At 43.4% G+C, this 23305-nt stretch overlaps 1 protein-coding gene across 14 annotated transcripts in view; it reads right to left on the reverse strand.

Moving 5' to 3' along the window:
- Nucleotides 1-23305, reverse strand: part of LOC139375161 (spectrin repeat containing, nuclear envelope 2b) — a 143586-nt gene that overhangs the window by 32963 nt on the left and 87318 nt on the right. For 12 of the 14 annotated variants that reach the window (XM_071116696.1, XM_071116688.1, XM_071116699.1 and 9 more), the window contains 22 exons: nt 20490-20693; nt 19452-19586; nt 19187-19302; nt 18107-18218; nt 17849-17983; nt 17449-17604; nt 17076-17270; nt 16366-16467; nt 15902-16021; nt 15247-15447; nt 14878-15051; nt 13899-14030; nt 5485-5678; nt 4867-5005; nt 4535-4750; nt 4037-4189; nt 3761-3922; nt 3307-3462; nt 2725-2868; nt 2426-2596; nt 375-508; nt 80-284 (listed from right to left, as the gene is read on the reverse strand). In XM_071116696.1, the coding sequence (XP_070972797.1) occupies nt 80-284; nt 375-508; nt 2426-2596; nt 2725-2868; nt 3307-3462; nt 3761-3922; nt 4037-4189; nt 4535-4750; nt 4867-5005; nt 5485-5678; nt 13899-14030; nt 14878-15051; nt 15247-15447; nt 15902-16021; nt 16366-16467; nt 17076-17270; nt 17449-17604; nt 17849-17983; nt 18107-18218; nt 19187-19302; nt 19452-19586; nt 20490-20693 (3456 nt within the window). The remainder of the gene's footprint in view (nt 1-79; nt 285-374; nt 509-2425; nt 2597-2724; nt 2869-3306; nt 3463-3760; nt 3923-4036; nt 4190-4534; nt 4751-4866; nt 5006-5484; nt 5679-13898; nt 14031-14877; nt 15052-15246; nt 15448-15901; nt 16022-16365; nt 16468-17075; nt 17271-17448; nt 17605-17848; nt 17984-18106; nt 18219-19186; nt 19303-19451; nt 19587-20489; nt 20694-23305) is intronic. The other 2 variants (XM_071116697.1, XM_071116692.1) reach the window with 2 other exon arrangements.

Consider the following 23305-nt stretch of genomic DNA (forward strand, 5'->3'; position numbering starts at 1 on the left):
TCTGATCTATACTCTCATACGACTCATTAACTATGTGCATATTCCCTCTACCATGTAGATTTCACAATATCCCACTTACATGGACGGCCTGTATCTGGGCTGCAACCAGTTGTGTAGTGTTGTCCTGACCAGGTGGCTGGTTCATCAGAGCTGTGACATCACCCCTCAGTGTTTGCAGACGTTGGGAGAAAGGTACAGAGAGACGGGCATAAGCCCCCCAGATCTGGAGCAGTGTCTGAGTTCTATTCAGGTGATTCTCCAGCTCACGATTCACCTTATTCCACCTTGAAAGACCACAAAAGACCACTCAGTGTGCGTATAAGTGCGTGTGCATGTGTATATGCGTGTTTGTGTGTATTGTAGTTTACACTGACCTGCTTCTCTCTCTATCCAGTTGCTCTGACATGAGGAAGGTGGCCGTAGGACTGATCATGTCCCTGAGGATGGAGAGAGTATGGATCAGACCGTCCCATTCTGAGTCACACCCCTCAGTCTCCTTCCTTAGAAGCTAGATACAGGAACACATACACAACAGTGTGATTGTCTTATAACAGGAACAGTGCAAGGACAGGTTAAAAGACAGAGGTCATATACCCAGTTACAAATCAACAGTGGCGACCCGCCATTCAGGGCCCCGCCTTTTTTAGCAAAAAAAGTGGGAGGGGTTGCCTGTTTTACATGTTATTTTCACATTAATAAATCAAATCAAATCACATTTTATTGGTCACATACACATGGTTAGTTGATCCAAGAAGGCTCAAGGTCATTGGCCACATCACGTTACATCTACAGTAGCGTTGATTGGACTGATCTTGTCAACATCATACTTTCAAAATCTTAGCTAGCAGTCATCATTATGAATCAAGTCGACAATCTACTGTCAAATGTTTTTTAATCCTTGTCATATGAAGATAAATAATTAAGAGAAATTATAGATAAAACGTATCGGTGCTTATCGGCCATTGGACATAAAGTGGGTGTGTGGTCCCAAGTCTGGGTTAGCGAGTCTCTTTTCCAAGCTTAAAAGGATAAACGTTCAACATTGCCCATGCTGTCAATCCAGCATGACCTCTGCCGCGGTCAAAACAACTGGAAACTCAGAACTGGGAAAATTCTACTGGGACAACTGGGAACTCTGAAAAAAAAACAAGCTCCCACTGGGAAAAAACATTTTGAACAGTCATCCAACTCGGAATTGCAAGTAGGGAACTCAGGCCTCATTCTAGAGCTCCAACCTGAAGATCACTGACGTTATCACGATTTGACCTTGTTGTTTCTGAGTTCCCAGTTGTCTTGAAAGCACAATACATCCAGAGAATGCCAGACTTTGATTACAAAGTTTGATAACAAAATGTGCCTACGGAGGACCGCCGTGCCACCTTCCTGTTCAACTGAGCACAGCACAACAAGGTGAGTCCAAAATGTATTGTATGCTGCTGCATAAATGATGTAATATTCCAAGGAGATATGTATACTGTAGCTAAGAAAGTAGTACTAAGTGTACATTGTGTAGTAAGCTGTTAGTATGTGAGCTCCTGAGTGGAGCAGCAGTCTAAGCCACTGCATCTCAGTGCAAGAGGTGTCACTATAGTACCTGGTTTGAATCCAGGCTGTATCACATCCGGATGTGATTGGGAGTCCCATAGGGCGGCGCACAATTGGCCCAGCGTTGTCGTGGTTTGGCCTGAGTAGGCCGTCATTGCAAATAATAATTTGTTCTTAACTGACTTGCCTAGTTAAATAAAGGATCAATTAAAAATGGTCCCTTTTCCGCTCTTAATTTTGCCTACTGTTCTGACTTGGTGGTGCCCATGTAGCCTATAGCCTGTTTTAGAGAAATGTAATCATTGAATATTGTAAAAGCTTTCATTGTCTGCTTATATGCCCCCTTTATTTCTCCAACGGTTCTGACTTGGTGTACAGGGAGAATACCGTAAGAACGGCTCATGTTCTGAATTCTAAACAGTTATATTGACTATGTCTGTCCTAGCTCGCTCATTAATGTCTTAATCAAAATTACGGATTGCCTCTTATCCCCTCGTCATCCCCTTATGCCATAGTTTATACATCTCAATTGTCATTAGAAATAACATTTGTTAAGCAAGTCAGCCATATTAGTTTTTTTTTTTTTTTGAGGCAGAAAATGAGACTGAATGAACTGTTTCGAAGCCAGACAAGGCTCCGCTGATAGCCAGGTGTAGTAGTGGTAAGGTGTTGGGACTGCTGTTGGGACTCTGCTGTTGGGACAGCTTTATGTAGGCCCTAACAGTTTGTGGGCACCGTTTGTCACCATTATAGTGCACTTAATGTATTGTTTAGTGTTGTGCTGTGTTTGTGTAGTGACTTTGCTGGCATGCCCCACTAAGATTTACATGCTAAAATCGCCACTGCAAATCAAACTTGATGGCTATACTGTAGTACCTACCTGGAGCTTTTCATGGAGTCCTTGCAGGGCCTGGAGAGAAAGCTGAGGGAAGCAGCTGTATTCCATAGCCTGGCAGGTCTTCACTGTGTCCAGTGTTGCATCATTCAGTCCTTTCTCAAACCCAGCCCACAGCTCCAATACCTGTTTCAGTCTCTGTCGCACAGCTGGGTTCTGGACGGGGAAACAATGAGTCAAAATAGGAGTCACTGCACCCTACAATTTGAAGGTTTTTACAACTAGTGTCCATGCAGTGAATACATGTATTTGTTAAGCAACTGCCCTCATTCCCCTGAGCTTACCTCTTGACTGAGGGCTGTACAGGCCTTAATGACATCATCTGTATGAGTGATGAAGGCACAGGTGCCATCCTCTTTTCCTGTGAGGTGTTTCTCTCTCAACTCTTGAAGAGCTGTATAATTTAGCGAGAGTTTCTCCTCCAGACCCTGACAGACAGGAGTAGCAGTAAGAAAACACAGTAACACATGCATGTTCAACTGTAGGTCCAATCCCCAATGTATTTGATTTATTTATTAAGTTTATTTGAAACAGGGACAACGTACAACAAAATATATGTCTCAGAAGTAAGATTTAACTAATATCTCATTTCCATCTGCAGTCCCTTGGTAGGTGAACATATAAACATATAAACATTATATACTAGCAGACATCTTAAAAACAGAAGTCAAGACATTACACATCAAAATCAGTGCACATCATTGCTAATAAATTGCTGTTGGATCTGATAATATTGGGGTTCTAAAAAACATAAACACCTGGTAAAAACAAAATATTGCACATAGCCCTGTCATCATAGAAATAGCTAGAGGGCAAATGACTTGACACCTGTGGTACTGTACACCAGCTTCTGTTTTTCAACCCACCTCACAGGTTTTTAAGCTCTTCTCCACCTCAGAGTGACTGACGGGCCTCTGGGCTGAGCCCATCCACTCTCTCTGACTGGTGAGCCAGGTGTGGTGGTGCTGCAGTCTAACCTCTCTCTCTGTGCACATCCTCAGCTCCTGTTCAACATCCTGGATCTGCAGAGGGAAAGTCAATAGATATGGGGTCAAATAGATTCAATAGATATGGGATCAAATCATAATCAGTCGGAATAATTGGTTCTATAAAACAGGAGGTGTCACTAAAAATGACCAATAGCTATGGGATCAAATCATCAATAGTACGGATTGATGCTCTTAAAATAGCCTAGGTTTTGTTACCGAAACGTCTTTAAAAATCGAAGGGGTTGAGCATCACGTTGATATTTTATATTAAAGACTATCCATAGGTTGAGGTTCTGTAAGCTATTTTCTCTTTTCCCAATTGAGTTTTCACCTGGTTGTTGAGGGTGCCCTGTAGACTGAGCCAGCGGTGGTTAAGACCGCCCAGCTCATCAGCATAATCTGGGTGTTCATATCTCCCTCTGCTCGTCTGCAACTCCGACTGGTTGACATAGTCCACTGTGAGCTGGCGGACTGCTATCTCAGCCTTACACACCTGTAGGAGAGAGAGAGACGTCGGGAATCGAACAATTTGTTTATGCAAATATAAATATTTTTACATGACCAGGTATTGAATAAGAGAGGACAAACTGAATCTGGCAGTTGCTACCTTGAAGCTCTGAAGGACTAGGTTGAGGTTCGCGTTGGTGGAGGTGGTTTGGTGGACCCTATCCCGCTGCTCTTCCAGCCTGGCCTCAGTCTCTCCAACCCAGGCTAGCAGCTCTGTCAAGGCTCCCTGTGGGGACAGCCTCTCCATCAACAACTGACAGACGGAAGAAGAGAAGGGAGAAGAGACAGTCAGCAGCATTGCAGTTCTTGACAGACTCAAACCGGTGTGCATGGCACCTACAACCATACACTGTTCAAAGGCACTTAAATATTCACCCTCTGATTGGCACACATACACAATCCATGTCTCAATTGTCTCAAGGCTTAAAAATCATTATTTAACCTGTCTCATCCCCTTTATCTACATTGATTGAAATGAATTTAACAAGTGACATCAATAAGGGATAATTGCTTTCACCTGGATTCACCTGGTCAGTCTATGTCATGGAAAGAGCAGGTGTTCCTAATGTTTTGTACACTCAGTGTATGACCCACCCACCTGATGCAGAGTCTGCTGCACAGCAGGTATATCAGACAGAATGCCAGCCCAGTCCTGCTCTATCTGTCTGAGCTGGGTCTGTACAGAGCAAGGCTCTGGCGCAGCAGACTGGGGCTCTGGCGCCGTCTCTGCCTCTCTCAGCTGCAGTAGCTGTGTTCCAGTGGTGATCACTGAGGCCTTCAGAGCCAACCTAACCTCCAGCTCTTTGGTGAAGTCCTACAAACATGACAACAGACATGGTCATATTCACCAGAGGGTCATTCACCCCAACATGTTCTCACAGGCGTTGACTTGACTGGAAAAAAACTGTCCATATAAGATTCTGGATTTACCATATACTGGTTAAGGTGGGAGTGAATGGGTTTCAGCTCTCGCTCCTGATTGGCTGTGAGAGTGAAAATGATCCAACTGTTGATGTGTTCTCTGGCCCCACCGATCCACTTGCTCAGTGCCACAAAGTCACGGGAAAACCTGCAGTGGTGAGATTAGGGTCATTCTTCTCAACTTCTGATTTTGGTTTAAAGGTTCAATTCTGACGTTTTCATCTCAATATAACATTTATGGGTAACAATTAGGTACCTTACTGTGATTGTTTTATATTAAAATGGTAAGACATGTATTAATATATATAGCTTCTTAGCCAAGAGCAATTTCTCAAGCAATAATTTTGCTAGGACTGCCTGGGAGTGGTCTGAGTGGGTAGGTGAAAACTGCTCTTACACTAAAAAGGCATTATCATCATTTTCACAAATTCACATATTATTCCATCCTCATAGTGTGGAAATACAGTATGAAACATAGGAAAATCACATTTTTGATTGCATTGGCATTTAATAAGTAAATGCAACACCACTATCCCAAGTGGTTTCAAAATGTCAAAGCTGAAAACTTGCCAAATGCAATTATGAAGTTTCATATCTCATCTCTAAGCACTGTATCAAAGTCCTCACCTGCTCCACAGTTTCCTGTTCCTATCTGTGCTGACTCGTTGTTGCTCCAGCCTGAAGTGAAAGGTGGTCAGGCGAGCCTCCAGGCCACACCCAAACACACCCACCCCTTGGCAACCCGCCTCCTTCAGCCACCTCCCCTGCTCCTGCATCCGGCTGAACTTTGCCCCACTCTCATCCAGGACTGCTCTCATTTTCTGCCCAAGTGAGAGAACCTAATCATCAGTCTCTTCAACATAAGCCTATACGCCCCATCATATCCCACATCCCATCTCTACTGTAACACACTATAAAACCCCATCTCTCACACATGGCCCCAGCTCCAGCTCCTCAGAACCAGGCTGCGAATGAGGAAAACACTTCTAGTTCTAATAGAACATCACAAGAAGGGCTTCTGGACGAGGTGCACCACTCTGGCCATTTTGGATGATTGAGAAGAAAAAGTAGCAGAACCAGATATAGCCATGGAGCTGGCTGGGGGAGAAAAAACGGAAAATGACTGCTAGGTTGAGAATATACAGTTGAAGTTGGAAGTTTACATAAATTAAGGTTGGAGTCATTAAAACTTGTTTTTCCACCATTCCTGTCACGTTCTGACCTCTATTTCCTTTGTTTTGTATGTAGTTTGTATGGTCAGGGCGTGAGTTGGGTGGGCAGTCTATGTTTGTTTTTCTATGATTTGGGGATTTCTATGTTTCGGCCTAGTATGGTTCTCAATCAGAGGCAGGTGTCATTAGTTGTCTCTGATTGAGAATCATACTTAGGTAGCCTGGGTTTCACTGTGTGTTTGTGGGTGATTGTTCCTGTCTCTGTGTTTGTTGTCACAGGATAGGCTGTATAGGTTTTCACGTTCCGTTTGTTGTTTTGTAGATTTAAGTTATTTCATGTATCGTTCAGTTTTCCATTAAAGAACATGAGTAACCACCACGCTGCTTTTTGGTTCGCTTCTCCTCCTACAGACGAACGTCGTTACAATTCCACTAATTTCTTGTTAACAAACTATAGTTTTGGCAAGTCGGTTAGGACATCTACTTTGTGCATGGCAAGTCATTTTTCCAACAATTGTTTACAGACAGATTATTTCACTTATAATTCACTGTATCACAATTCCAGTGGGTCAGGAGTTTACATACACTAAGTTGACTGTGCCTTTAAACAGCTTGGAAAATTCCAGAAAATTATGTCATGGCTTTAGAAGCTTCTGATAGGCTAATTGACATCATTTTAGTCAATTGGCGGTGTACCTGTGGATGTATTTCAAGGCCTACTTTCAAACTCAGTGCCTCTTTGCTTGACATCATGGAAAAATCAAAAGAAATCAGCCAAGACCTCAGAAAAAAAATTGTAGACCTCCACAAGTCTGGTTCATCCTTGGGAGAAATTTCCAAACGCCTGAAGGTACCACATTCATCTGTACAAACTATAGTACGCAAGTATAAACACCATGGGACCACACAGCAGTCATACCACTCAGGAAGGAGACGTGTTCTGTCTCCTAGAGATGAATGTACTTTTGTGCGAAAAGTGCAAATCAATCCCAGAACAACAGCAAAGGTCCTTGTGAAGATGCTGGAGGAAACAGGTACAAAAGTATCTATATCCACAGTAAAACGAGTCCTCTATCGACACAACCTGAAAGGCCGCTCAGCAAGGAAGAAGTCACTGCTCCAAAACCTCAATAAAAAAGCCAGACCACGGTTGGAACTGCACATGAGGACAAAGATTGTGCTTTTTGGAGAAATGTCCTCTGGTCTGATGAAACAAAAATAGAACTGTTTGGCCATTATGACCATTGTTATGTTTGGAGGAAAAAGGGGGAGGCTTGCAAGCCGAAGAACACCATCCCAACTGTGAAGCACGGAGGTGGCAGCATCATGTTGTGGGGTGCTTTGCTGCTGGAGGGACTGGTGCACTTCACAAAATAGATGGCATCATGAGGAGAGAAAATTACGTGGATATATTGAAGCAACATCTCAAGACATCAGTCAGGAAGTTAAAACTTGGTCGCAAATGGGTCTTCCAAATGGACAATGACCCCAAGCATACTTCCAAAGTTGTGGCAAAATGGCTTAAGGACAACAAAGTCAAGGCATTGGAGTGGTCATCACAAACCCTGACCTCAATCCTATAGAAAAGTTGTGGGCAGAACTGAAAAAGTGTGTGAAAGCAAGGAGGCATACAAACCTGACTCAGTTACATCAGCTCTGTCAGGAGGAATGGGCCAAAATTCACCCAACTTATTGTGGGAAGCTTGTGGAAGGCTACCTGAAAAATTTGACCCACGTTAAACAATTTAAAGGCAATGCTACCAAATACTAATTGAGTGTATGTAAACTTCTGACCCACTGGGAATGTGATGAAAGAAATAAAAGCAGAAATAAATCATTTTCTCTACTATTATTCTGACATTTCACATTCTTAAAATAAAGTGGTGATCCTAACTGACCTAAGACTGGGATTTTTTACAAGGATTAAATGTCTGGAATTGTGAAAAACTGAGTTTAAATGTATTTGGCTAAGGTGTATGTAAACTTCTGACTTCAACTGTACTCTGAGCTGAAAATTAGTCTGTTTCTTTTGCAAATTACTATGAATTAACAGACTTATTTCCTAAAACTTGTCAATACTAAACACCATGTTAAGGTGTGGGACATTCATTGTGTGACAAGAAATAACTTGCAGGATTATTATGCTCCAGCAGCTAGAAGTTGTCTGTCCACAATTCAACTGTGGGAACATGGAGGCTCTCAACAACAGCCAGCAGAAAGAGTTGGATGCTACTATACGAGGGATTGTTTGTGAAGAGATTTCTTCTGCCCTGGACTTACAATTAAAACTGGTAAATTAATCATTGGCAGTGCTCACTGCTAAAGTGGATACCTATTCAACCAAAGTGGAAGGTCTGGAGAAGACAGCCAATGCGACAGAGGTGCGGCTCCATGACCTGGAAACAGCGCATGCTAAGTTGGAAGGGATAATCAAACTCCTAAAAAATAAATCACTCTAAATCACTAAAAAATCATTCCTGTAAATTCCATGTGCGGGTCAGAAGACTTGAAACTGGTATGGAGCTTCCTTCATGAGCAATCTTTTCTATAAACTGTTCGGGTCAAGTCAAGCGGCTAATTATATGTCTTTACAGCAGAATCTGGGGGTCTGACCTATGCAGGGAAGAGGATCAGCATATACCCCGACCTGAGTGCCGAACTGCTTAAACAGAGTGAAACCTACAACAAGGTGAGATCCCAGCTACTTAGGCTAAACCTGAGATGCGGCTTCATCCACCTAGAAAAAAATAATTTGGATCTTCCACAGCACAATACACACGTTTTCCACTGCCAGGAAGGCTCAAGACTTCTTGGAGAAGCACCTCAAATCCAACACAGAAGGGGACACGCCGACAGATGGAACCCCATGACTGGCTCATTATTCAGGTATGCTATCCACGCACAATCACGCAGCCTATGGCTATGATGCTGCCCTCAGCATAAGACAGTGATAAGAACACCCCTCATGTTTGGGTACAAGGAACAATAGTACTATTATTTCTGAGCATTGAACTTGTTATAATTATATTGCCTATAGTCCAGGACATTTACACAATGATGACACCATGCCAATTAATGATCAATGGACAATATATGGATCCTACAGCTATCCTATTTTTGACTGTTTGGGCATTAGGCTTCCATATCTGTCATACCTTATTTCTGTTTTCATTGACGTCCTTTTTCTTCATTACCCACCCTTACATGTGTTACGGGTGGGTAAATGGCACATGTGTCTTTCTGTTTCTCATTATAAACACGAAATTTCAATCAGTCTTGGAGGTGTGTTTCCTGACCAATTCTGTGTTTGTCCCCCATAAAACACCGAAGCCTATTTCATTTCCTCAAAATCCCCAGAATGAATCTAGGATAACTCAAGAAATCTGTCATTCATTTTGACGTTTTGCCAAGGATGTTTTAGTTGCACAATTTTATATTTAACTAAGATTAGTAGTGCAGTATTTATCAAGGAAGGAAATGTGCAACGTGTTGTCTTATGTAAATAAAGTAGGGGCTGCTGGGCAGATTTGTCTCACTGTCTATGCTTTGGATAAAGAGCAATCACCACAGCTGTTCATCCCATGTTAGTGGGCAAATGGTCACCGTGAAATCAAAAACCCAACCTTCATTTGCCGGTTGTGACGCACAGATGTTTCAAACTTCACTTTATAACCAAAATTGTCCTATTTACACTTTGTAGTCAGTTTTGACACTAGAATAACTGTTTCAAAGGGATTTGTTGCTTTTTAAAGGCAGTAGCTCCTTACTACAAAATCCTACTTTCTGTAAACAGTTTGAAACTGAAGTGAATGAATTCATAATGAGTTTTCAAAATTCAGTCGACGATCCTCAGATTTTATGGGACGCCATTAAAGGTTTTGTAAAGAAAAAACAATGCAACTGCATTTGCATCTGGGCTGAATAAATCACAATTCAAGAAAATATCAGAATTTGAAAAGTTGTTAACAACGTTTTTTCAGACTAGGTAGCGACTACTCTCATCAAAGTCAAGACAGAACTAAATATAACGATAAGAAAGGGAGCAGAATTTGCAATCCATCGACTTAGACACAACAATTATTTCCAAGCTTCTCAGTAATGAATTAATTCGTGGATATTGCAACTATTGAATCTGAATCAGGTGAATTACTGTCAGAACCCAAATGAATCAACCAAAGATTGTCCCGTTTCTATAAAGAATTGTACACCTCTGATTGTAAATCCACACCAAGCCAGTTAAAGCCTTTTTTGACGGTTATAAGAACTCCCCTTCTCTCAACTGAGGAAGCCGGCTTGCTGGTAGCCCAAATCTCTCTCCATGAACTCAAAAGGGCACTGGATAACATGAAAAAAGGAACCAATTAGCTCCATTGTTACTTAAAAAGATTAATACAGCTGTCCACAAAGGTTCATTTTGATGTAAATACGGCACTAATTATGCTTTTATTAAAAAAGGGTAAGGACGTCACCCAGTGCTCTCACTATTTACCTCTATCTTTGAAAATACATATATTAAACTTTTTTATTTTTTATTCTGTCATCCTGTCTCAAAACTTACTTACCCAACTTGGTACATCCGGATCAAAGGGGGTTTGTTAAAAAACAATTATCCTCAGATAACCTCCATTGTCTATTACATATGTGACTCATTTCAGGAAACTAGGTGTATGTCGCACTTTACTACTTGACGGAGAGGCATTTGAACGTAATCATAATTTTTTATCAAAATGCATTTTTTGGGCAGAAATGCCATCTGGAACAGATGAACTTTCATGTGCCCTAATAACAAACTTGTATTTCATCCATAAATATTAATAAAATTGTTAGCTTACGAGCCTAGATGTTTTAGCCACAAAAAAGACAGGAAACTTCCAGCTAGCCATGATTGGCTGAGATAATGGATTGCCGGCCTCCCGGGTGGCGCAGTGGTTAAGGGCGCTGTACTGCAGCGCCAGCTGTGCTATCAGAGTCCCTGGGTTCGCGCCCAGGCTCTGTCGTAACCGGCCGCGACCGGGAGGTCTGTGGGGCGACGCATAATTGGCCTAGCGTCGCCCGGGTTAGGGAGGGCTTGGTCGGTAGGGGTGTCCTTGTCTCATCGCGCACCAGCGACTCCTGTGGCGGGCTGGGCGCAGTGTACGGTGGTGGCCAGGTGCACGGTGTTTCCTCCGGCGCATTGGTGCGGCTGGCTTCCGGGTTGGATGTGCGCTGTGTTAAGAAGCAGTGCGTTGGGTTGGGTTGTGTATCGGAGGACGCATGACTTTCAACCTTCGTCTCTCCCGAGCCCGTACGGGAGTTGTAGCGATGAGACAAGATAGTAGCTACTACAACAATTGGATACCACGAAAATTGGGGAGAAAAAGGGGTAAAATTAAAAAAATAAAAAATAAAAAATAAAAATAAAGAGATAATGGTTTGCCGGGATTGGTCTGCCATGTAGCATGCATCTGTCTATAACGTGAGCTGTTCAGTATGTGTTGATAGTCCTTTCTGTTCGGAATAACTGAAATAAGAAGGCAAGGTGATCCCATCTCACCTCTGTTATTTTTATTTTATAGAAATTACACCAATATCGCTCAATTCTACGGATCACGTAATTTCATTATATGCCAACGATATCAAACTTTATCTAGACAATGTGTCTCAATCCCTCCCAATAGCTTGGAAGATCATAGACAAATTCAGCATCTCAAGTTATAAAATAAATTGAACCAAATCTTCCCTACTGCCTCTCAAGACCCTGATGGAGGACTCCATCTCTACTAATGGAATCCCAATCATTTCCCATTTTAAATATTTGGGAATAGATGTATTTCCTTCCTTGCCTGAAACTTTAACAGAATGCTCAAATTAATTAAATCCAACCTAAGTAGATGGACTATTATCCCAGTTTAACCGGCAGAATATCTATTGTCAAAATGAATATATTGCCATGGCTGAATTTCTGTAGTTCAATTCTTCCCTTGTCTCCCCCTTCTGGCTATTGGGATAAAATTCTTAGTTCGGTTTCAAAATGTGTATGGCAAGGTAAGCGAGCCCGGATAAAATTAACAAACTTGCAGAGGGAAGACGTAGGAGGACTATCCGTACCAAACTTTTAATTTTATTTCCAGGCACTAGCATTCATCCCATCCTAAATTGGTTTAGACATGATTCTTCCGTCCCCTGGCTGAGTTTAGAGAGAAATATGGTGTCTCCTACTGGACTGGAAGAGGTGCCATTTACTGATAGATCCCTTAAACAATGCAAACTACACTTTGGTCCTATTATTGCTCACACAATTTCTATTTGGCGCAAAACTGAAAAACAATGTAAGTGGGAATCAAAATGGCATGCCAATACTCCAATATTTCACAATAATGCCTTGTGATCTGGAGGGCAGCATTTTGCATCCCCCCAATGGTCCAAATGTGGAATCCGTAACCTTGCCGATATCATGGACAGTAATGGTTCCAAGATTTGAAAGACACATACACATTCCAGGCAACTCCCCGGGGAAACCCAACTACCGAACCAACCAATGATAGATTTATAAATAATAGTGCTGAGCTCTTAACCCACTAATTCACAATTATTTGAATTCCATGAATTCCAATTCCTGTTGCTTCACGAGGTATCTCTACCTTGAAATACATGATCAAAATGATTGATACAGTAGTTGGTATTCATCAGTCATAAAAGTATTCCTTATTTACTTTGAAGAAATAGAAAATAGTGATGGTGTCAGGCAGCATTGGCAGCAGCTCTATAGAGATGAGATGATGACTTGGAAGGAAATAATTAAGTCATCATATAATACAAATGAAATATACACAACAAGTCAAGTAATGTGAATAAATAATGGTTAATAAGTGATAAGCAGTAATGGGCAGTCACTACCATCATCAGACTTGTATTAATTGTTTTATTCTGTTTTGTTACAGATTTCAACCGAAATAATCAAAATTATTTTTAAAATAATCGAACCGAAACCGAACCGACCTCAAAAAGCACTAACTGCTCAGCACTAATAAATACAGTATCTCGGGCTCCCGAGTGGCGCAGCGGTCTAAGGCACTGCATCTCCGTGCTTAAGGCGTCACTACAGACACCCTAGTTTGATTCTAGGCTGTATCACAACTGGCTGTGATTGGGAGTTCCATAGGGTGGTGCACAATTGGCCCAGTGTCGTCCGGGTTTGGCCGGTGTAGGCCGTCATTGAAAATAAGAATTTGTTCTTAACTGACTTGCCTGGTTAAATAAATAAAAAATATATATAAACAACTTTTGTAAAGCTTATATTTCAAGCTAGCCACTAAAAAGTATGGTCCATAGATCTAAGTTAGATGGGGTGGGGACTGATGGGGTGGGGACTGACAACCAACCTGTGTTGCTAGGCGGGGTGGAAAACATGGGGGTGGGGGGGTTGGATAGAGACAAAGCACAAAGCGTAATTGGAGGTAGAGTGCAGCGGGCACGAGTACATAGAATGTCCAATGGGTTCCAAATGAGTGGAAAAAAACTTGTGCACAACCAACACAAAGTATGTACAAAAAAGGTTATTCGGCTGTCCCCATAGGAGAAACCTTTTGGTTCCATGTAGAATTATTTTTGGTTCCAGATATAACCCTTTTAGGTTCCATGTAGAACCCTCTGTAGAAAGGGTTCTACATGGAACCCAAAAGGGTTCTACTTGGAACCAAAAAGGGTTAATCAAAGGGTTGTCCTATGGGGACAGACGAAGAACCCTTAAAGGTTCCAAACAGCACATTTTTTTCAAAGAGTGGACAGAGAATCCACTGAACTGTGATCAGCGTTCATTCTTTTGATAAATAACACATTTTTTATGTTTTATTTTCTATTAATAAGACGTTAAAGCACATGGAGTGCTACCTGATAGACAGAGAGTTTCTCGCAAATCTGTGCCACTGAGTCCTCCTCCAGGTGCATCTTGGACAGGTCAGCATCCATATCCCTAAGCAGGGTGTCCAGACTGGTACTTTCCTCCTCCCACTGTGTCCATATCTACAACCAAACCAACAACAACAATTTAACACAACTGCACATAACACAACACACATTTTTCTATACAAACAGTCACACCAGCACACCTCAATATGAGTCCATATCTAGCTTTAACAAAGCCAATGTTTCCTGTGCTGTGTCTACCATAGAAATCCTACTCAATTACTAGAGGGACTATGTCATGAACCTTCAAAGTTCCAGAATGGGGTGAAAATGGCAGCCATATCGGTCAGGGAGAAATCCAAACCAGTCTAATTGGAATGAATGGCAGTAGAAGGATAGTCCTGATTTTACTTGTGTAGGAAAATAAAAGTAAGGCATGTGTTATATAACAAATAGTGTTATAGAATTATTGTCAATGTAAAATATTGTCATATAATTTATCAATACAGTTTATATGGGTTTTATAGCAATTGTCTCTATAAATAGCCTCTGAAATATAGGTAAACAGACCATAAAATGTCTAAATTATTAATTGTTTTGAAAGTGTGAATGCTATTATATGATACAATATCAGTACTTCTTGCATTTACAACTTTTCTAAGTCATAAAATCAACTGATTTCAGCCAGTGTATGGCTGTGAATTGACTGCATTGTTTGAATGGTTTGAATGGCAGTTCATTTGAAACATTTATGGAATCATTCATCTAAAACTGTCTGGCTAGCTAGCGAACAAAAATACAGTACACATAAATTCTTCAAATTCATTATTTTACACAATATCTTATCATAGCACAGGCAAACCCTGGATGACCCACTCCCTGACCAAAATGGCTGACTTTTATCCCATCATAAGAAGGCTCATGTCCATTCTAGTATTCTAATTCCTAATTCTATGGTGCCTACCTGTAATATCCACTGCATCCTGGTGCCTCTCTCCAGGGCCTGCTGCTGCAGTTGGGTCACCCTCTCCTGGAGGCCCCTCATCCCTGCCTCCCACCTCTGGAAGGTGCTCTCTGCGACTCTTGTGGATAGGTGCTGCAGGGTCCCCAGGTGGATCCCCAGGAACTGGAAGAACTTCTGTCAAATTCATAAGAACCATAGCAGGAAGAAGGAACAATAGCACCAATGCATGCTGTTTCAATACCAACGATTACACAAGAAGCCATATCTTGGTTTCTATGGTGGCTGAATGAAAACTGAATCCAAGGTAGCTATCTAATCGCACTTGATTGGATCAGTACACAATGGAGGATCTGAATGGTGTGCGCTCACCGAATGTGTGCTAAGGCAGTCCTGTAGCTCAGTCCTGGTGTGGAGCTCCAGACCAGGCCTCTGTGAGAGACGCTCTGAACCCAGGGTGACCAGCACTTCCAGGCCATGTAGCAGCCTCTCAAACTGCTGCTGGAGATCCACACTGGCCCTCAGCTCCTCACGTCTGGCCCCCACAGAGCCCAACACACTTTCCAGCACAACCTAAATACACATTATAAACATTATAAAAAAAGTATGATATCCACATGCAGTAAGTTTACATGATAACACACATGGTCATACGTAACCACACGCTCAGAACTAATATCTTCATCATTATGTATGGGGTCACGGTTTCAGCATTCAAATGTATGGTACCAATCACTCCCACTGAATGTGTTCATTACTCCGATTCCATTGAGCAAGGCCTTGTTTTAATGGAATGTAGTTCCAAAGATAAGTCGGACAGCAGTCATTCTGAGTCAAATAAAAATAAATAAAAGAGGGAGAGGTTGAAAGTAAGGTCAGCTCTATTCCAAATCATTTAACTGAGGTGACTTATTTCATTGGGTAATATCCTATCATGGAGTCTCAGCATTGTCCATGTAGTTCAGTACATATAAATGTGTTCAATAAATGTGTTCAGGTGTAGGTGTTATACAGGACTATACTGTACCTCCAGCTTGTAGGCCTCCTCTATGAGTGTGGAGGGCAGACCCTGTCTCTCTGCCCTCTCCTGCAGGGAGGACACCTGGCTGGACTGAAGCTGCAGCTCTCCCTGGACCTGCACCACAGCCTAAACACACACAATGCAAATACACAGGTCAAACAGCCCACACCCTCAGCTGATCCCTCAGACCCATCAGATGTTTACCAAATCAGTGGAGGGGTGACCGCTTTGTTGTTTTTTGTAATGGATATTGCCCCTTCGAAGGTGATCACTAAATATCATGGTCATTTAATGACAGTTTGTGGATGGTTCATCCAGATGACAACATCTTTAAGTCGGACATGAATTAATGACTTGACTGATAGCTGTAAGCTATCCACATAGAAGGATTTATAGTAGACCCAACTGTAACTATTTAACATGGATAGATTATGACTATTAATGACTACATATGAATGAGTTTACAGTACCTGTAGCTGCTTGCAAGTGTCTTGAGGGACAGCTTCGTTAGTCATTTGTTGTACGGCCAACTTATTAGCAAGAAGGGCTGCATGCAACTCTTTTAAGAGTGTCTGTTGAGTTAGATCAACACAAAGTACAGTATACCAAAACAATTACTGCATAGCACAACAAATCAATATTTGATGCTGTGTTACATATAATATCCTTACGGTAAGTCAAAACATTACAAACTGTACAGTTTTAAGTGAGACAAGGCGATGTTAAGTTAAGAGATCATTTCAAATCCCTATCCAACAAGGAAACACAATCTAAACATCTACCACCATATAGTAATACAACATACGTAATACAGATGTGCACTGTACCGAAACTGTAATGCAGAAGTCCAGTTGTTGTTATAAATGTTATATTATAACTGGGTGGTTCGAGCCTTGAATGCTCATTGTCTGAAAGCTGTGGTATATCAGATGGTATACCACGGATATGACAAAACACTTATGTTTACTCTTCTAATTATGTTGGAAACCAGTTTATCATAACAATAAGGCACCTCGGGGGTTTGTGGCATATGGCCAATATACCATGGCTAAGGGCTGTATCCAGGCACTCCACATTACATCATGCATAAGAACAGCCCTTAGCCGTGGTATATTGGCCATATACCACACCCCCTTAATTCCTTAAACTAAACTACAGGGAGTACAGTGGTGGTTCTGACCTGGTGATGGCCTGTCTTCTCCAGTTGGGCCTGCAGCTGCTTCTCTCTGGCAGCCAGACCGCTCTGGACCACAGGCAGGAGTTTACCTAGGTGATCCACACACAGATGACCTCCACCTGACCCCAAAACACCAATTACCTCTGACCCCTGGGAGGTCAGCTCACCACCCAGGGTCACCAGCTCTGCTGCCAGAGTCTGCGAACAAAGACCAAACACATAGACACACATAGAGTCAATAGTCTCATTCAACTGACTGAACTCTGCACTGAACACGCATCACATTTGGAATCAAATAAAACATAGTTATGAAAACCAAACAATATGGTTTAAAGTACTTTGGTGGGGATTGAGAGTGCTTTAGTGTTGACCCTACCTCGAGTTGCATCAGCTGGAGCTGTGTGTCCTCATGTGACTTCCCTGAGGGGGACTGCAGGAGCCGGGTCAGAGAGGACAGAGATAGGCCCACCCCACATAGCAACTCAAACAGACCCTCATCCAGCCTCTGATGAACCTCCTCATCCGGCACAGACTGGAAAAACAAGCCATAGAAACATCAAATATAGAGAGTGATCATTAAAACCAACATGGAGAAAGTGACAACCCTAAAAGAAAACTGATTTTAAAATACTTTGTCTGACTATTTTTCTCTCATGGAATTGAATCTCTTCTCCGGTGACACCCTTTTCCCAATTCCATGAAAACGGTGATATGTTAATGAGCCATGATGTCTTGAGACTGACTTGAATTCTACACCCACAGATCAGTTCCCTCACCTGAGTCACCACCTCACTGGCAGTCTGGCCCAGCTCCCGCAGCCGACATATGTGTGTCTGTATGTCCTGAATGCTATGGGAGTCAATGAGACTACTGGCTGATCCATTGCTCTGACTCACAGATGAGTCTGTCCCCTTTAGAGTGAAAGAAAGAACTCACGTACAGTATGACACCATTTGTACTCCACATTTACACAAACACACATACCCACTGTGGAACACTACACACTTGAAAATGTAAGAGTGGGAGCTGCTTACATCAGAAGGACCTTGCTGTGCAGTCTGCTCCAAGGCCAGAAGCTGGTTGTGAAGGTGTGTCCACTTCCTTTGGACCCCTGCCTCCCCCCCTCCTTCAGGTTCAACAGGAACTCTAAGGAATGAGTTGCAGTTCAGCCTGGTCTCATTGACTGGAATCCGATCATGAGTATGATATGTTACATTTGGTATGGTTACAAAAAAAAGCAAGGCGGGTGGTTGGTTGGTCAGGGTAGATGGATGGGCGGATGCTACTTACTACTTTTTAGCTACTTTGCAACTACTTATCATGTTAGCTATCCCTTCCCCTAACCCTAATACTTTTAGCTAAACCTTCCCCTAACCCTAACCTTAAGCCTTTATTCTAACTCCTAACATTAACCCCTAGCCAACGTAGAATTGGAATACGTAACATATCATACGTTTTTAAATTTCGTAACATAACATATGAATTGTAATTCATAACATATCATTCGAAATGGATGATGGACATCCACAAATGAATACACACCATACAAAACGTAACATGTCATGCTAAATGGAGTGTTTGAGATTGACGTACATAATAATACGAAATGCTTTGATACCAAGTTGTGCAGTTAGATGGTTGTCAGAACCACACACAGCCTTAGAGAATTCCACTGAGAACACAATCATAATAATTTTTATATAGCTGACATTTTTAGTCTCTGAGAAGAAATTAAGGTCCATCTAAATGAATCTCTCCCACTCTCACTGAAGAGAAGCACAGAGAAATGAAAACGTAACAGACAAACAAAGTCATTAGTTCTCTCTGTGCCATGCTGTGTTTTTTCCCTCTGACAATGGCAAAGATCACATTGTAAAATGATTATTTTAGGAAAGAGCTGATTCTATTTCAAGAACATGATTATGATTATGGAACAAAAGCATAGAGTATACATTTGTAGAGAATGTGGACAACCACAACTACTCAATCCCCTTCTCCCGAGTGAAGGAAAAACACCATCAAAAGATGATTGTCTAAAAATTGTGTATGGCATCGTTCATGATTTATTCTAGTTCCAAAGCCTACAGACTGGAGCACTCTAAGGGAATCAGTACCGTGTGGATGGCTCAGGTTGATCCTTTTGGGCCTGGCTGTGGAGACGACCTCTACTCCCCTGCTGGGCGATAGCCTTGGTCAGGCCTCTCTGCTCACTCAGCTCCTGCTCCAATTCCTGCATGGGGACAAAAATAACAGCCACGACTAGCAAACACTGTACTTATAATTCTTCACTGGGCCATCATATGTGAATTTGTCAATACAATTAAAGTCCGATAAATAGCCAGCCACACTCTCCGTTCAGACATGTTTTGGACAGTTTACCTTCTGCTGTTGAAAGCTGGTCTGTCTAAAGAGTTTGCTCTTGGAGGAAGAGAGAATCTCCTGGACACTGCCGCTACGCTGCAGTCTGCCCTCTAGAGGAAGCTTTCTGGGTGATGACGGTGACGGTGATGGCACCTTCAGAGGATGGAAAGAACAAGGAAGACGGCAAGAGAGAGAGATACATTTCTGTTGTTTGAGTAAAATATTCAGTCGTGACTTGGAACATAATGCCCAGTCTCAGGATGTATTACAAGGCTTGTTTCGGTGTTTTCGTCAACAAGCGAGTTTTACACCCCTTGTTGAAATAAAAACTTGCCACAGGAACTAAAGCATTAGGAAGTGATAATGATCTCTCTTTGACATTTCACTTTAAACATTTTTTAAATCCAATTTTCTCCCCAATTTCGTGGTATCCAATTGTTAGTAATTACTATCTCGTCTCATCGCTACAACTCTCCGTACGGGCTCGGGAGAGACGAAGGTCGAAAGCCATGCGTCCTCCAAAACACAACCCAACCAAGCCGCACTGCTTCTTAACACAGCGCGCATCCAACCCGGAAGCCAGCCGCACCAATGTGTCGGAGGAAACACCATGCACCTGGCTACCTTGGTTAGCACACACTGCGCCCGGCCCGCCACAGGAGTCGCTGGTACGCGATGAGACAAGGATATCCCTACCGGCCAAACCCTCCCTAACCCGGACGGCGCTAGGCCAATTGTGCGTCGCAGGCTGCGACAGAGCCTGGGCGCGGACCCAGAGTCTCTGGTGGCACAGCTAACGCTGCGATGCAGTGCCCTACTGCACCACTCGGGAGGCCCTGGCATTTCACTTTAACAATAGCTGTTTGTTATCTGGAAGTTTGGTAACATTGTCATGGAGAGATTACCAAATAGACAAAACACCTACTCCACTGTCAGTGTCATCAGCAGACAGCTCTTTTGCAGAAGTTCAGTGAGTGTGTGTGCGTGTATGTGTGTGTGCACGCATGTGTGTTAATGTGTGCACATCCGTGCACGTGGCTCTCTGTTTGGATGTACCTGCTCCTCTGTATGTGTGCTGGTGTGCATCTGCTCATGGCTCTGTCTCTCCTGCAACAACAGCTGGAAGGTGACCAGGCTGGTCTTGAGCAGCTCCAGTTTGGAGGAGAGGGCCTCAGCCTCCTGGTGGGACCCTGCTGAGCCCTCCTGCTGCTCCAGGACAGACAGACTGGCTACCTTCTGCTCTATCTCCAGGAACATCTCCTACACACACACACACACACACACACACACACACACTGCCTCATTTTAGTACCTAATTCTGACGAAGAACAATAAAAGGAAGTGGACCGAGACACCTGCAGCAGCGTGAGTGCTAATGTCATCAGAACACAGTGTCCTGGGAGAGTAAGTAGAGCACAATCCCATTCACACTGGTTAATCCCCTAAAAGTGTGAACCTGAGCACACAGACTCTCTCCATGGATCAACTATATCTAGGGAATAGGGTATACACTATACACTGGGTATACACTATACAGTACAGACTATTTTCCTGCAGCTAGTTCGCTCTCCAACCAGGGTGCATGCAAAACACTGATGAAGGCTAAGGAATTAAACATGTCAGTTTTATCAATAAATAATGTTCACTAAATAACTCCCACTGTCCTCCAAGAATTGCTGATGCTCCTTTAATGTGTCACTTTTAATAGGTTGACCCACATCACCTGCCAGAGTGTACCAGGTTTGAATGACCCACATCACCTGCCAGAGTGTACCAGGTTCGACTGACCCACATCACCTGCCAGAGTGTACCAGGTTTGACTGACCCACATCACCTGCCAGAGTGTACCAGGTTCGACTGACCCATATCACCTGCCAGAGTGTACCAGGTTTGACTGACCCACATCACCTGCCAGAGTGAACTGTTTGACTGACCTGCATCACCTGCCAGAGTGTACTGTTTGACTGACCTGCATCACCTGCCAGTGTACTAGGTTTGACTGACCTGCATCACCTGCCATAGTGTACCAGGTTTGACTGACCTGCATCACCTGCCATAGTGTACCAGGTTTAACTGACCCACATCACCTGCCAGAGTGTACTAGGTTTGACTGACCTGCATCACCTGCCATAGTGTACCAGGTTTGACTGACCCGCATCACCTGCCAGAGTGTACTAGGTTTGACTGACCTGCATCACCTGCCAGAGTGTACTAGGTTTGACTGACCTGCATCACCTGCCAGAGTGTACCAGGTTTGACTGACCCACATCACATGCCAGAGTGTACTGTTTGACTGACCCACATCACCTGCCAGAGTGTACCAGGTTTGACTGACCTGCATCACCTGCCAGAGTGTACCAGGTTTGACTGACCCACATCACCTGCCAGAGTGTACTGTTTGACTGACCCACATCACCTGCCAGAGTGTACCAGGTTTGACTGACCCACATCACCTGCCAGAGTGTACTGTTTGACTGACCTGCATCACCTGCCAGAGTGTACCAGGTTTGACTGACCCACATCACCTGCCAGATTGTACTGTTTGACTGACCCACATCACCTGCCAGAGTATACCAGGTTTGACTGACCCACATCACCTGCCAGAGTGTACTGTTTGACTGACCCACATCACCTGCCAGAGTGTACTAGGTTTGACTGACCCACATCACCTGCCAGAGTGTACCAGGTTTGACTGACCCACATCACCTGCCAGAGTGAACTGTTTGACTGACCTGCATCACCTGCCAGAGTGTACTAGGTTTGACTGACCTGCATCACCTGCCAGAGTGTCCTAGGTTTGACTGACCTGCATCACCTGCCATAGTGTACCAGGTTTGACTGACCTGCATCACCTGCCATAGTGTACCAGGTTTGACTGACCCACATCACCTGCCAGAGTGTACTAGGTTTGACTGACCTGCATCACCTGTCATAGTGTACCAGGTTTGACTGACCCACATCACCTGCCAGAGTGTACTAGGTTTGACTGACCTGCATCACCTGCCATAGTGTACCAGGTTTGACTGACCTACATCACCTGCCAGAGTGTACTAGGTTTGACTGACCTGCATCACCTGCCAGAGTGTACTAGGTTTGACTGACCTGCATCACCTGCCAGAGTGTACCAGGTTTGACTGACCCACATCACCTGCCAGAGTGTACTGTTTGACTGACCCACATCACCTGCCAGAGTGTACCAGGTTTGACTGACCTGCATCACCTGCCAGAGTGTACTGTTTGACTGACCCACATCACCTGCCAGAGTGTACTGTTTGACTGACCCACATCACCTGCCAGAGTGTACCAGGTTTGACTGACCCACATCACCTGCCAGAGTGTACTGTTTGACTGACCTGCATCACCTGCCAGAGTGTACCAGGTTTGACTGACCCACATCACCTGCCAGAGTGTACTGTTTGACTGACCCACATCACCTGCCAGAGTGTACTAGGTTTGACTGACCCACATCACCTGCCAGAGTGTACCAGTTTTGACTGACCCACATCACCTGCCAGAGTGAACTGTTTGACTGACCTGCATCACCTGCCAGAGTGTACTAGGTTTGACTGACCTGCATCACCTGCCAGAGTGTCCTAGGTTTGACTGACCTGCATCATCTGCCATAGTGTACCAGGTTTGACTGACCTGCATCACCTGCCATAGTGTACCAGGTTTGACTGACCCACATCACCTGCCAGAGTGTACTAGGTTTGACTGACCTGCATCACCTGCCAGAGTGTACTAGGTTTGACTGACCTGCATCACCTGCCAGAGTGTACCAGGTTTGACTGACCCACATCACCTGCCAGAGTGTACCAGGTTTGACTGACCCACATCACCTGCCAGAGTGTACCAGGTTTGACTGACCTACA

Source organism: Oncorhynchus clarkii, chromosome 19 (genome assembly GCF_045791955.1).
Source record: "Oncorhynchus clarkii lewisi isolate Uvic-CL-2024 chromosome 19, UVic_Ocla_1.0, whole genome shotgun sequence".
Lineage (NCBI taxonomy): Eukaryota > Metazoa > Chordata > Actinopteri > Salmoniformes > Salmonidae > Oncorhynchus > Oncorhynchus clarkii.